This window comes from Chaetodon auriga, chromosome 6, assembly GCF_051107435.1.
Source record: "Chaetodon auriga isolate fChaAug3 chromosome 6, fChaAug3.hap1, whole genome shotgun sequence".
In the NCBI taxonomy this organism is placed as follows: Eukaryota; Metazoa; Chordata; class Actinopteri; order Chaetodontiformes; family Chaetodontidae; genus Chaetodon; species Chaetodon auriga.
Window position 1 is genome coordinate 11,516,119 of NC_135079.1, and position 13,637 is coordinate 11,529,755.

At 43.6% G+C, this 13,637-nt stretch overlaps 1 protein-coding gene across 2 annotated transcripts in view; it reads left to right on the forward strand.

Moving 5' to 3' along the window:
- Positions 1-13,637, forward strand: part of dennd4a (DENN/MADD domain containing 4A) — a 23,241-nt gene continuing 9,604 nt past the window's right edge. Inside the window, exons 1-18 of one of the 2 annotated variants that reach the window (XM_076732296.1) lie at positions 1-210; positions 4,639-4,970; positions 5,194-5,440; positions 5,539-5,608; positions 5,737-5,906; positions 6,800-7,038; positions 7,180-7,246; positions 7,402-7,460; positions 7,588-7,732; positions 8,018-8,193; positions 8,564-8,664; positions 9,243-9,461; positions 9,881-10,026; positions 10,485-10,505; positions 12,140-12,273; positions 12,615-12,747; positions 13,106-13,312; positions 13,429-13,557. In XM_076732296.1, coding sequence (XP_076588411.1) covers positions 4,660-4,970; positions 5,194-5,440; positions 5,539-5,608; positions 5,737-5,906; positions 6,800-7,038; positions 7,180-7,246; positions 7,402-7,460; positions 7,588-7,732; positions 8,018-8,193; positions 8,564-8,664; positions 9,243-9,461; positions 9,881-10,026; positions 10,485-10,505; positions 12,140-12,273; positions 12,615-12,747; positions 13,106-13,312; positions 13,429-13,557 — 2,574 coding nt within the window. In that variant the 5' untranslated portion in view covers positions 1-210; positions 4,639-4,659. The remainder of the gene's footprint in view (positions 211-4,638; positions 4,971-5,193; positions 5,441-5,538; positions 5,609-5,736; positions 5,907-6,799; positions 7,039-7,179; positions 7,247-7,401; positions 7,461-7,587; positions 7,733-8,017; positions 8,194-8,563; positions 8,665-9,242; positions 9,462-9,880; positions 10,027-10,484; positions 10,506-12,139; positions 12,274-12,614; positions 12,748-13,105; positions 13,313-13,428; positions 13,558-13,637) is intronic. The other variant, XM_076732297.1, reaches the window with a different exon arrangement.

The window sequence follows — 13,637 nt, forward strand, 5'->3', positions numbered from 1 at the left end:
AAAGCGCTGCTCGGGACTACACGGTCTATTCGGATTCGTCCAACCCACTGTGAATTGTTATTTTTTATGATAACAAATTAAAGAGAAAAAAAATAACAGACGAATCAAAAAAAACACTCAGAGATATTATTTCTTATGAACACACGTCTGCGTTTTATTTCGACGCTGGTTATTCGACAGATCATCTTCCAATCGTCGCGATTCTGAGATGTGAGTAGATTCTTCTTTTATTGAGAATAAAAACAAGCGACGCTCGCACACCCAGTGTCGATAATTATCTCTCATGTTTGTTTTGTATTATGTGGAGACTTTAAACGTTACAAACCGTAGAATCGTTATTTTAATGTTAGAGGTTAATTAGGATAATTAACCGACACGGTAAATTGGTTGTTTTATTGTCGTGCAGCTATGTGCATTGCGAGAATAATTGAATGCCTTACAGTGAGCATCCTGTGTGTGATTCACTATATTTACAGTGCGCCGATTGGTTACAATGAAATCATATGGAGGCTTATTTCATTGCATCCAGTGTAGATGCTCCGTAAGATGGCTTCTTGTGATGTGGCCATACGAGAAAACCCCTCTGTATTGTTATGGTCGGTGAGGTCAGTTGTGTTTTTCAGAGGATCAGGCTCTGAAATAAACCAAATATTGTCAATGTGCGAAATGCAAGCGTTGCACGCGTATCGTGCATTGCTCTTTGGTATTTCCCTGCTTCCAGCACCTCCTTGGAGTATTTCTTTCTTCATCTTTCTGCTCTATTTATCTTGGGCGTGTGTGGTTTCCTCATCAAACAGGCAGGGTCCCCCCTGTCAAACATAAGGAATGCAAATGGCTGATGAGGGTGAGGGTTGCCTTCGTGTCTAAGAGGGAACAGATGCTGAGTGAAATGTTGTGGTGGTTCCCTCCCTAGATCAGTCTGCCCATCCTCCCTGCCCCTCCTGCTGTTAATACAACCCTCTAATCCCTGCACAGCCAGGGACTGACTGCCCAGCAGCCGCTGCCTCTGTCTCTTGGGCCATAATTATAGCAGCACTGTGATGCTCAGAGCAAAAGTCAAAAGGCCTTTATTTCACAAGACAAAATAACATGCAGAGCGGAGAGAGGGTCAGTTATTTTATTATTAACTGGCCAATTTCAGATGCTGCTGTAATTTCCATATTTAATATAATCACTCGAGCCATTATTTTGAAATGTTTTTGTCACTGTTCAAGCTTTCAAAAAAAAAAAAAAAAAACATGTTTTCGTGATTTGTAGTTAGTTTAGTTAAGACTGTGTCAAATTGAACTACAACAAAATGGGTTTAAGGTCATTAAGATTTCCTACTTTTAGTCAATGGTGCAACCATGTTTTAAATGAAACGCTGGCATTAGCAGACACAGAATTTGATATCTGATGTTGTCTGACAGTGTGGGAAAAATCAAAGGTTGTGGCTCATTGAAGCCAAAATTAAAGTGTTGGGAACATTGTGCCACAAGTGGTAAACAAGTTACTGCCAATTTGTCTTCTCTGCAAAGCTGTTGGTTGGATGTGACTCATTAACACAATAGTGGATGCAAATAGGGAAGTTGGTTTGTTGGCTGGCAAGAAGAGGAAATCCGCTTTGTCCTTATTTGTGCTGCTTTTATGAAGAAAACGGTGGTGAATGAAAAGCTGTTTCTGGGGAGACCATGAGTCACTCACTTCCACTCATGAGCCAACATAGGGTTGCCTGCAATAAGTGAGGTAGGAAGAGGATACTTGAAAATCATGTGGAGAATGACGTGAGTCAGGTTTATTTAAAGGCCACTAAAGCAGGTCTCAATTTTAGGATTTTAGAAGAAAAGCCTTTCGAGACTGACGGACTGAACAACCAAAGGGATGCAATACTGTGTACAAACAAACAAACAAAGCACAAGAAACACACCAGAAAGCAGTAGTAACATTTCTAATCCAGTGCAGCCTACACAGCATTATCAACCTGAGACACTAATGGAAAATGAAGTAAAACCCATAAAAAACACTTAGTAAAAAAAGGGAAAAACTGTGGGCAGGCTTTTTCACTGAGAGGTGTGATGAGTGTGAAAGAGCCTCCAGGTCAATGCAACAAAAAAGGCCAACAACACAGAAAAAGACGAGCCACACAGTGGAAACTGTGGATCCACTGTCATATTCAGGATCTATCTGTTAACATCTATGTTTAAATGGTGTTATTCTTAGGCCGTCTCACAGACTGGGAGTTTCTGAATCGAACAGATCTGCCGTAATGACACAGCCCATTAGCCGACTTGTATTTAACAAGACCAATGTTCCCGGCTCGTTTAGGCATCAGAGTGAGAAATGTTCAGACTTCACTTCAGTCTTCAGTTTTAATGTTGTTGCTATGGCGAGGATTAGATATAATTTTAGGCCTCTGGATCCTGTTGAGAGGGAGGAATAGGCGCAGTGGATGTAGTGGTAGTCAGAGCTGGAGATTACATCTATATTTAATCCTGAACCTTCCCAGTATTATACGACGCATCTGCCATGCCATCAGCTGTATATTTAGCAGCATTCGTGCGAAACCTTCTGAGAGCAGGTATTGTGTGGACTGCTGCGTGTTTAAAGAAACGCAGCTGGCTTTTTAACTTTATTTGGTTGTTAAATCCCTAAATAAAATGGATTGTAAACAAAGATTATAAAAGAGACATGCCTCTTGATTTTCAGTCTTGATCATAATCACCGTAATTGATTGTGATCCCTCTATCTGAATGGTGTAATGCCTCAAAATGATGCTTGACAACTACACGCTGCCTAATGTAGATGGTGGGACAGCAGTCTGAGATGTGGCTGTATGATAATCTGATAATCTAACCCATCTAATACAGGAAAAAAGACCATTGTATGTCTTCTTTATATCCAAATCAATGTAGAAAATTTAATGTTTTCCCAATAAAAATGTTTTGGTGCCACTTCCAATGTGGAAAAAAGAAGAAAAGAAGCAGCAACCTTAAACATGCATCATTTGTGAAAATAATATATCTTGAAGTCAGAATGTGTCAAATTCTGGTCCTCTCACATTTTGGATGACCATTGCATAGCTCAAAACCTGAGCGAACAAAGATGCACAAGAAAAACAAACACAGCACGTCATAAGTGCTACAATAATGTATATGTGCATATTTCACATTTAATCAAATCCACTGTTGAAGGAGTTCAACAAAAAGCTGAAAACTTATTTTCTGCATGCTGAGTCATTGGTTATACCCACAAGGCTCAACACTGTAGAGCATAAACACCCGGCATTAAAAACAGCCATGGGCTGATCAGGGAAGAGCGGACATAAACAGTCGTAAACAGATGTAGGCTGACACGCCGCGCGACAATGAGCAACCTTGTCATGATGAGTCATAATTATAAAAGCTCACTCTCACTGATGTCGAGAGCAAACAGGTTTATGAAACTCGACATTTAGTTGGCTGAATTTTGTTAGCAAATTGTTTTGGATGGTTTTATTGTTTCTAGTTGGTTCGGAAATCAGCCAGATAATGAAATCAAGGTGTTCTCTGACTGACGAGCTACAGGTGGCTGATGGTAACGCTGCTGTTTGCTTGTTACTATAGATTATCTTCCTTTATCCATGTTCCTGTGCTAGCAGTTTCACACACTAAGCCCGTAAGCAATGCTTAGCTTCCAGTCCCATCACTCGGCCACACGGGGGAACGGCACACAGACACTTTAGCTTTAAAGCCAGTGGAAGCCAAAGTCCTAAGTGGGTAAGATATGGTCACAGCCTCTTGTGTGCTATGCTTCTTAGCAGCGACACATCCAGCGCAGAGGAGGGGGATAACTTTATGCTTACTCCTTCATGTCCCAGTGGGGGAAATAATAGGCAGCTGTTTATCAGTTTGCTAGTGAGTGTGGAGGAACTGCTGAGAGAGATACAGCAGGCTCTTCAGCTGAAGCACAATAAACTGGCCCAGCAGTGAGAGGGCGTCCAGGGGACCGTGCTTTGTGATAAAGCTTTAACAAGCTGACTCACAGGCGCTGCCTCTATTCCTTTCTTTTTCTCAACATTGTTGAGCACAGAATATATGAATATTACCTCGCTAAAAGCTCCGGAAAGCTTTTTGCTGCACTACAGTGCACGCTGTCTTCATATACCATTGCTCACTTTTGTTCTGGTACTTTTCCTTTCCACACATTTCTTCTCCTTTTTTTTCTCCAAAGGCATGTGTTTTATTTTACATAATTGGTCACGGCATACAGCAAGGTCATTGGTCATAAGCCGTCCCATATTTTTTTGGTGAAATATGTTGTTTTTGTAGTCAGGAATGCATGCTAAATGCTTCCAGATGCTCTCATTATATTCTGCCATTACTTCAGTGTGCTATGCATTTATAGTGTATGTAATGTCTATTTTAGACGCTGTATGGTATCTGTTTCCATATTTAATGCAACAATTTGAGCAGGGAGACAATTACTGCGAGGTGCTCAGAGAGTGATTTTAAAGGTGTTATTGTTTTAATCATCCAAGTTGTCTCAGCCACATTGTTTCCTGATGGAAAAGGCTTATTTTCCTCTTGTTTTTAAGCTGAACTACATTTTAACAGTGTGATTAAAATGCATAATGGAAGCTCTCCCCCTCTCCCCCTCTCTCCCCTCTTCTCTATTTTTCAGCCCACAGTGTGGGCATGGGAAATGATGGAGGATAAAGGGCCTCGTGTAGCCGATTACTTTGTGGTTGCCGGCCTCACCGACCTGTCCAAGCCTCTGGAGGAGGAGCTCCACTTTGATGATGCCGGCCCCAAGTCTGTGAAATCCAAAGCCCCCATCACCGACGTAGCTGTCGTGATCCGCTCCCTGGGTGAAGAAGTACCCCCAGGTTTCACCTGTGTAGAAAGCACCCCCTCAGGCCTCTCTGCAGAGCTCAATGGAGCCAGCCTCAGGGGCCCACAGATCTTCCTGTGCTTCAAGCGAGGCAGAGATAAGCCTCCACTGACAGATCTTGGGTAAGCAGTAATCCTCAGTCACTGACCCTTTGCTCACCCAGCACCACTAATCACTTTTCTGCCTTGGGTCACAATAATCTGCTCTTAAACACATCCCCTACTCTGACATCCCCGCAATGAATATATTATCAAAGCTCTCCAGTAATATTTTTTAAGAAAGTCAAAAGGTGTTTCAGAAAGTTTCAAAATCACATAAAAAGTCAACCACTACCTTGTGTTTCAGGATTCTGTACGAGTGGAAAGAGAAGCTGAAGCCTGGATGTCACATCGTCCAGACCACGCCCTCAGGTCGCCCCGCCAACATCAGCAACTCGTCATCCCAACGCATCTACATCACCTACCGCCGCGCCCCAAAGAGCCAGCCCCACACTTCGCTGGCTGTCACTGATGTCTGCATCATCATCCCCGGCAAGGGGGAAACGCCCCCTCACACCTTCTGCAAGGTGGACAAGAACCTCAACAGCAGCATGGTGGGCTAGAGCTCTGAGAACGCAGTTAGATCTCCAGTGGGTCTATACAAATAATGCACGCTCTGATTAATCTGTGATGGTCTTTTCTCATATTCCAGTGGGGATCTTCAGTGTACCTTTGTTACAAGAAGTCTCTGGCTAAAGCAAACACAATCGCATACAAAGCAGGTAAGGAGCTAAAGCTATTTCGAAATGCTCAAGTAATCTGATTGTGGAAGTGCCAGTTTTATTCGTGCCTGTAAATGAACTTGTAGTTGAGTTATGGTGGTTGTGTTTGACTTGTGTATTTGTGTCAGGTCTGCTGTGTAGGTACCCCGAAGAGGACTATGAGTCCTTCCCACTGCCTGAGTCAGTGCCTATGTTCTGCCTGCCCATGGGGGCTACGATCGAGTGCTGGCCAGCTCACACCAAACACTCCCTGCCTGTTTTTTCCACTTTTGTACTGACGGGGGCCTCTGGAGAAAAGGTGAAACCACTTATTTACTCGAACAATTCTCAATAATCATGTCCCTTTGGATGTTTTTTCGATTGGAATTTTTTTGTGTGTTTCATTTGTCTTTTTGAGCCCCTTTGTGTCATAGAAACCTACAAATACGTGAACAGAAAGGAAACCACACCACTCCATTCAGAGTCCTGCTAAGTTTCATTTACATCATCATTAATTGTGTAGTTCCCCCAGAGTTGGCGTCAGTTTTCTGGCCTTTAAGACACAAATTCTCCCTTGATTGCTCCATTCAGCCGGCCTCTCAATCTTTATCTGTCACCTCTGTTTCTCTCTGTGCATTAATATCCCTTATGGATTAGTTTGTTGATGAACTGCAGCAGTATTTCTAATAATACCAGACAACCTTAATCAACTTCTCAACTCTGACTGGAATCAGAAATGGTCTGAAGACTACATCTGGAATACTAAAACGTTGTTAGTCTTTGAAATCAATGCAGCATAAAAGATTTTTTTGCAGCTCGTCTTTTGAATAATGGATATCTCATGCACCACTTGGGCTGGTGCATAAGTTTTAAATGCTGAATGCCTCGGTGCTCACTCACTCTTCCCTGCAACCTCGACTTTGCAGACTAGTCTCCTGGCACTTCATGCCTGGAATCATTTGTTTATTTATTTGGTAGGAACGACTTCAAAGGACTGAGCATGATTTAGCTGATTTATTGTGATGAAAATTCTCTCGTGGAGCTGCCACAACATATTACCTGAATACGTTCTTTCAAAGGACCTCTCACTACTCTGCCTGTGTGGGTTTGCGTCTTTGTAAGGTTTGCATCTGTCTCTGCGTGTGTATCTGCATACTTATACTTGTGTATATTCTTAATGCCGATCATCACCCTTGCTGTTTTTGCTTGCAGGTGTACGGAGCAGCCATCCAGTTCTATGAGCCTTACTCAGAGGAGAACCTGTCTGAGCGTCAGCGCTCACAGCTCGGCCTGCCAAGCTCTGATCTCGGACCTGATGGGACCAGGAGTGTTTACAGCAACAAGAGCATCTGTCTGCTCTCCCACTGGCCCTTCTTCCAGTCCTTCAGGAGCTTTCTCACTTTCCTCTACAGATACTCCATCTCTGGACCGCATGCCCTGCCTATTGAAAAGTTAGCGTTGTTTTTCATTCCCTTTGTTGAAATTCTATCAGTCACTCTGGTTCAAATATTCAAATCTATTCTTAGTCTTGCAGACAGGTTTTGACAATCTTCTTCTTTCTTTTTAAAGTGATTATTTTTTTTTCCTCACAGGCACATCTCTCACTTCATGCAAACTGTGCCATTCCCCTCCACTCAGAGACCACGCATCCTAGTGCAGGTGAGCTGAAAACATGGACATTGAAGAGTGAAGTGATGACTTCAGTTTTTTTATGCTCGCTTTATTTGGTTTGATGTGTCTTTAAACACGCTAAGCTAAATCCTCCACCCACTGGTGCTCTAATGCTCTCACGCTCTCCTGTGTGCCTTCCACAGCTGTCTCCACATGACAGTCTGATGCTGAGCCAACCCGTGTCCTCTCCACTGCCTCTTAGGTAGAGACTCATCACTAAAATGCAAAATTAGAACATGTAGACGTACAGTATTTGCTGCTGTCTTAATCCGGAACCATTTGTTTTATTTGTGTGTTTTGTTTTTGTTTTTTGTTTTTTTTTGCTGTAGTGGTGGAAGCCTCTCCACATTACTCCTGAATCTGGGCCCAAAGAACGCAGCCACTCTGCTGGTGCTGGCTGTCACAGAGCACAAGATCCTGGTTCACTCCCTGCGTCCGGCTGTGCTCACCAGTGTTACAGAGGCCCTTGTGTCTGTGAGTCTTTTGTCCCTTTCCTTCCTTTCCACTCTTCCTGATAATAACACTAAAGAGGACGGTCTTTAATGTGATTATAGGTACAATGGTGGATGAGGTAAGAGGCAGAGCTGCACATAATCACATCAAAGAAGACCCTCTGGTATAATGGATGTACAGCAATTACCTCTGAAAAACATTCTTCAAAGAAATGTGCATATGAAGGTCTCAAAAAAGAGGAGGAAATGAGAGATGTTGCTGAGTCGTCCCCTGTTTAAATGTCTTCTGTCGTCTTCTCCCTTTCAGATGATCTTCCCCTTCCACTGGCCATGCCCGTACATCCCCCTGTGCCCGCTGGCGCTGGCCGATGTGCTCAGTGCACCATGCCCTTTCATCGTGGGCGTGGACTCCCGATACTTTGACCTTTACGTGCCCCCAGCCGACATCAGCTGTGTGGATCTGGACACTAACACAATCTCCCAGTAAGTGACCTCTAACCGCAACCGCACTGTGATAGATGGCCGCCTTCAGCTTTAAGACACCCAGCCAAAACCCATCTTCTCGTGGTTTAGGTTTTTTATAGGTCTGATGATGAAAGTTCTTCCTAAGGTTATCGCTATGTGTCAGTGAGAGCCTCTTATGTAATGATAGGAGCCGGAATGTGAAATATCCTTACTGTACACAAAAGCACATTTTGGTACAGCTGGTCTTCCACATCAATTCAAAAGCTATTTTGTGGAGGGATTAAATTGTCAGTGCTAATGTCAGTGAATCTGTCTTCCTCCTTATATCACTTTGCAACGTGTCTTGACTGTCTTCCCGTGTAATGAAAGCCACATGGTGTGCTTTCAGAAAAGACGACAAGAAGGCTTTAACGTGGAAAATCTTGCCCAGGAGAGCCTGCAAACATCTTCTGAACACCCTGAATAAGCTCTATCAGCAGCTCACTGAGGGTGAGTCCACTCCGATGCTGGATTATTTTATACGTGGTTTCATGAATAATTTAGTTTGTCTACTTGGGTCTGTTGAGTCAGCCTGTACAGTCAATTTTACAGGAAAGCTCATTAGATGCTTGCACTGTTATATAAAACCGATAGACAATGTTCAGTGCATCTAAGGAGATGCTGTGGATGAAGTGTAATTCAGTCTTTATGGTATACCCACACAAGCTCAGGCTGTCTCATCTATATTTACTTAAATTAGTATTTCCCTTGATTGCTTTTGCCCCGGTGACTCAAATTTCAACATATCATGTGGCTGAATGTAGGGTCTATTACAGTCTGTCTGCAGTAAAACAGATATCTGCCTCTTCTGATGTAGATTTCTTTCTTCATGACATCAATGCAAAATGAATCCCAGCCTTACAAAGAACCCTCAGTTGATGGTGATAGAATAACATTTATCTTTAATGTTTTCTGCAGTCACATCTCAGATGATCTATTTTTGGCCAGTGTTACTGAAACATACAAAATCCTCCCAGAAAATAAGCACGCTTACGCATACTACATGACCTACTGTTGTGTGCTCCCAGGTGGTCAGCTGAACCGTGAAGATGTGCAGATGGAGCATACAGTAACTGACAGTGAGCTCAATGGTGGCAAGAGCCTCCAGACTCTGGAGCTGGAGATCCAGGAGGCCTTTCTGCGCTTCATGGCGGCCATCCTACGAGGCTACCGCTCCTACCTGCTGCCCATCACCCAAGCCCCTTCTGAGAAGACCACCGACGCCAGCTCCCTCTTCGACATTCAAGGTGCACTTCAGTTAGTGTTAAACTACATGTAAAAATATGCTGCCAAGCTATTGTTGCTGTGCCTGTATGAGATTCAGTGCTGTAGTAGGTCAAGAGGTTAAGGCCTGAGTGCTGCTGCATCAAAGTTTGGCCTAAATCACTGCTGTAATGACTCTGGCGATTTAGCTAAAGCCTCAGTGAAAATTAGGCTTGGATGACAAGTTACAGAAACCGCCATGATTAATATCACAATGTCCCAGCACATCTGTGTGCTCTTATGCAAGCAGAGAACAACTTATCATACCACATTATTCATTTCCTGTAAATGTCTGCGTGTTGACCCCTTAACGTCCTGAAACAGTTTGAAACTGCTGCTATATAATCTGATTTTAGTGCCCACATGTCATGTTTGTCATTACATAACATGTTTTGTTTCGTAGGCTTCCTGAAGAGCAGAGACCGCTCCCATCAGAGGTTTTACTCCCTCATGACCAAGACCCAAATGTTCAGCCGGTTCATAGAGGAGTGCTCGTTTGTCAGTGATAAAGACGCCAGCCTGGCTTTCTTTGATGAGTGTGTGGATAAGGTGAGGTTTGCAGCTAATCTTTATTATGGATTTTCTGTGTGAGACAATTCATCAGAAGAACTGCATTATTCTGCTGAGGAGGAACAAACGCTCTGATAATAATATTTAGTCTGGCATCCGCCCGCTTGCAGAAGAGACAGGCTGAGGCATTTAGTGGAAAGATTAATCACATGCTGTCCTTTCAATTAAGATGTCTTATTAAGGTCTCGGTTTAATTTGAATGAGCTAATAAGCAAATAACAGGAACTAATAAAAATAAACAAAGAGTAATTAACACTCCGACATCTCCCTTGAGCGTCTTATTAACACCAGCATAAGCTTGTCTCAGCTCTAATGTCCCCTCTTCTTCCAGGCTCTCCTTTTTTGCTCTATCAACTGCTTTCTTCTTCTTCCTCTCTGATTTTCTGCCTTTTGTCTTTTCTGCTGCGCTGTTTGTCATCATGGCCCCTGCCTGGTAGCTATTCACCACTGGAGGCAAGGTAAGCTTCCAGAGCTTGTGCTGTAGGTCACTTATTTTCTGTGTTTAGCGGTTGGAGCATCACGTATGATCCAAATCAAAGCGTTGCGCATTGTTCGTAGAGCGTGACTCAGCTCAGAGTGTTTAGTTTGCGTGTGTGTGTGTGTGTGTGTGCTGAATAAATCGAAGTGAGGGACAAAGAGAGTGAGGCTTAAGTGCACTAAAGATCTCAAATGTGAGGATGTGCATTAGCTGTCTGTGTGTGTGTCAGCGATCTGCATTATTGAACCAGGTGCCACTCGACTGAACCGCACAGGGAGGTTATGCAGAAGTGTTTGAGACTCTGAGGTGACGCTGAGACAGTGAGGTTAATTATTTGTGCTCGCCAGTGAGACGACTGTGCACTATCCTGACTCCAAAAGTGTCTCTGAAATCTAGTACAGAAGAATGTCAGAGGAAGACAAAGACGGCGATAATCCTTATTTGTCAAGTAGTTACGAGTTAAGATGTTGAAACCCCATCGGATGTGGGCCAGTCCTGCTCATTGTCACTTACGCTGTTAATCGTTTGGGGATTTTACAGCTTTTATTAACACAACCTGCCTACACATGTTTTGTAACACGCGCAAAGAAAAAAAAAAGACAAAACGTCCTCCTCCCCTCCCAAAAAACTCTATGCTTGCAAACTTGTGCAATCAGGAAGTCACATTTACATCCTGCACGAACAGTTAGATCTCCTGTATGAGCGGTCATTGCGGTTATTATCGAGAAGTGGAAGCATTGATTCATTCTGCTGCTGAAGTTGACAACAAGTGCGTGATTGAGAAAGGCCTCTTCGGGTGTAAGAGGAAGGGCAGCTAACGGAGAAACGCTGAGCAAAATCGAAGCGAGGGCAAATAGGTCAGTCAGAGTCAGTTGACTGAATCATCCACTCGACTGACTGGAACAAACCCTGTAACGCAGTTGCACTGGGGAGCTATTCAGCCGCTGCCATCATATTAATGTTTTCGAGAAGCTCATGTCTGAGATAAGCTGGTAATCGATTCAGATAAGCCAAGTGAGTGCGCATCAGTATAGCGGGCTTTTAACGATCTCCAGACAGCTATTCAGTAGTGATTTTCCCCTCAGAAAAGAACATGTGGGCTCGCCACGCAACACAAAGGAGGGCTGCTGTTGTTCTCCGACAGGCAGGAAGGCAGTGGAGCTTTGTGCTGCACACTTTCCTCCATGCAGCAGATCAGTCAGTCCATTCTGAGCTGAGGGAAATGTGGCAGTTTAGTCTCAAGCATTACCGCCAACAGTTTAGTAGTTTCATGTCCCCAGACTAACATGGCACCAAGTTTTGTCCAGGTCACTGCAGCCTGGATTAATTTAGTCTTCAAGGATTCAGGATCAAGCATCTGCCTTGGCAGTGCCTTTTAGATAAATGTAGTGGGAACACGGGCCATGTTTCTGATGTAGACAGACTCTTTACTGGCATCTGTTTGTCCTCACTGACCCTCATATTTGATCTGATCTGAGGGCTCGCACAGTATCAGATGTCCGTGAGCCTCCAGGCAGCATAGGCGCCTATAGATTTGTTTATAGGAGAGCCAAGAGGAAAGATGAAGAACCGAGGGACGAACACTGATGGTTGTGTGATTCTCTTGAAAACCAGATGGACAGCGAACGGCCGGAGGAAACCAGACTGATCGAACTGGATGAATCCCACCGCAGTGAGCACACGGTCTACGTCAACCCTCCAGAGCTGCCTCCACTACCACAGGGAGAAGAGCATCCTCTGTGCTATAGGTACCGCAGTGCAGATCAGTCCCTAAACGATAGATCCAAGGCAGGCTGTTTCTTTCTTTTAGTCTGTCTTACACAGACACACACTTCACGAGCACTCCTCACTAACACAATGCAGCTCCAGCAGGAGTGACTTAGCTCAAATTGCTTCTATTGTTAAACAATTTGTCACTGCTTTAGGTTTTTGTGGATATCTTGAGCTAGAACACAATGCCCTTGAATTCTTATGTCAGTGCCCAAGCCTCCAGGGTGTCAGAGCCAAACTATTGTGCATGTCACTTGACTTGCAAGTGTCCCTTTCAGTTCCTGTCAGGATATCTTAGTGAATATATGTCTTCCTGCAGCTACTCTGGGTTCCCTGTGCTGAATGCTGAGCTTCTGGAGCCACTGGAGGGACCAAATCCTCCATCAGCAGGCATGGCCTCACGCCACAGCAGCCCAGCCAGCCCGACAGCTATCTTTAGACGCTCTAAGCAGGTCAGCCAAATGAGTCGTGAGATTTTTTTTTTTTTTTAAATAAACTATTAAATAAATGATGATTTGTTGCTATAAAAATAGCACATACTAAGAAAACCTTAACTTCCTCCCTGATTTTCATGGCTTTTTCAATTGTGCAACCATATAATTATGTATAAACATGAATATGTGTTAAATTTACTGTGAGATTTGATCCTGATTTGAGCCTGTTTGTTTCTTGTTACGTTTGTTAAGAATTTAAGCTTATTTTACTGCTGCACTAATTCTACATAATGATGGGTATAAATGTGAATGCAAAATGCAAATCTGGTTGCTAAAGAACAATGAATCATGTCTGCATGTGATCTTTTTATCTCAGGAGATCAAATCAGCTCAAAGGATGGCCAAAACCTATTCATCTATGCCTCAGATGTGGTCCAAGTGTCTGCTGCGCCACTGCTACGGCTTGTGGTTCATCTGCCTGCCAGGGTTTGTCGGCACATGCCACTCCAAGGTGCGGGCTCTGCGTACAGCTTACGATGTGCTGAGGAAGATGCAGGACAAGAAACTGCAGGCTCCAGATGAGGTGGGAAAAGCACAAGACAACCACAGAAATGCAAACACATTGAGTAGTGTTGATTTCACTAAAATGAGTTGAAGTTCAAATGCTTAATTTGAAAAAGCGGGTGTTTTCTGTCCAAGGTGTGTTACCGTGTGCTGCTGCAGCTGTGTGGACAGTACAGCCAGCCAGTCCTGGCCGTAAGGGTGTTGTTTGAGATGAAGAAAGCTGGGGTTCAACCCAATGCCATCACCTACGGGTACTACAATAAGGTGTGTGGTATTTGTATGTATTGTACATACATGCAAGTAAACAAGCTAATGTGACTGTTTAGTTTGAGTCTAAAAATGTA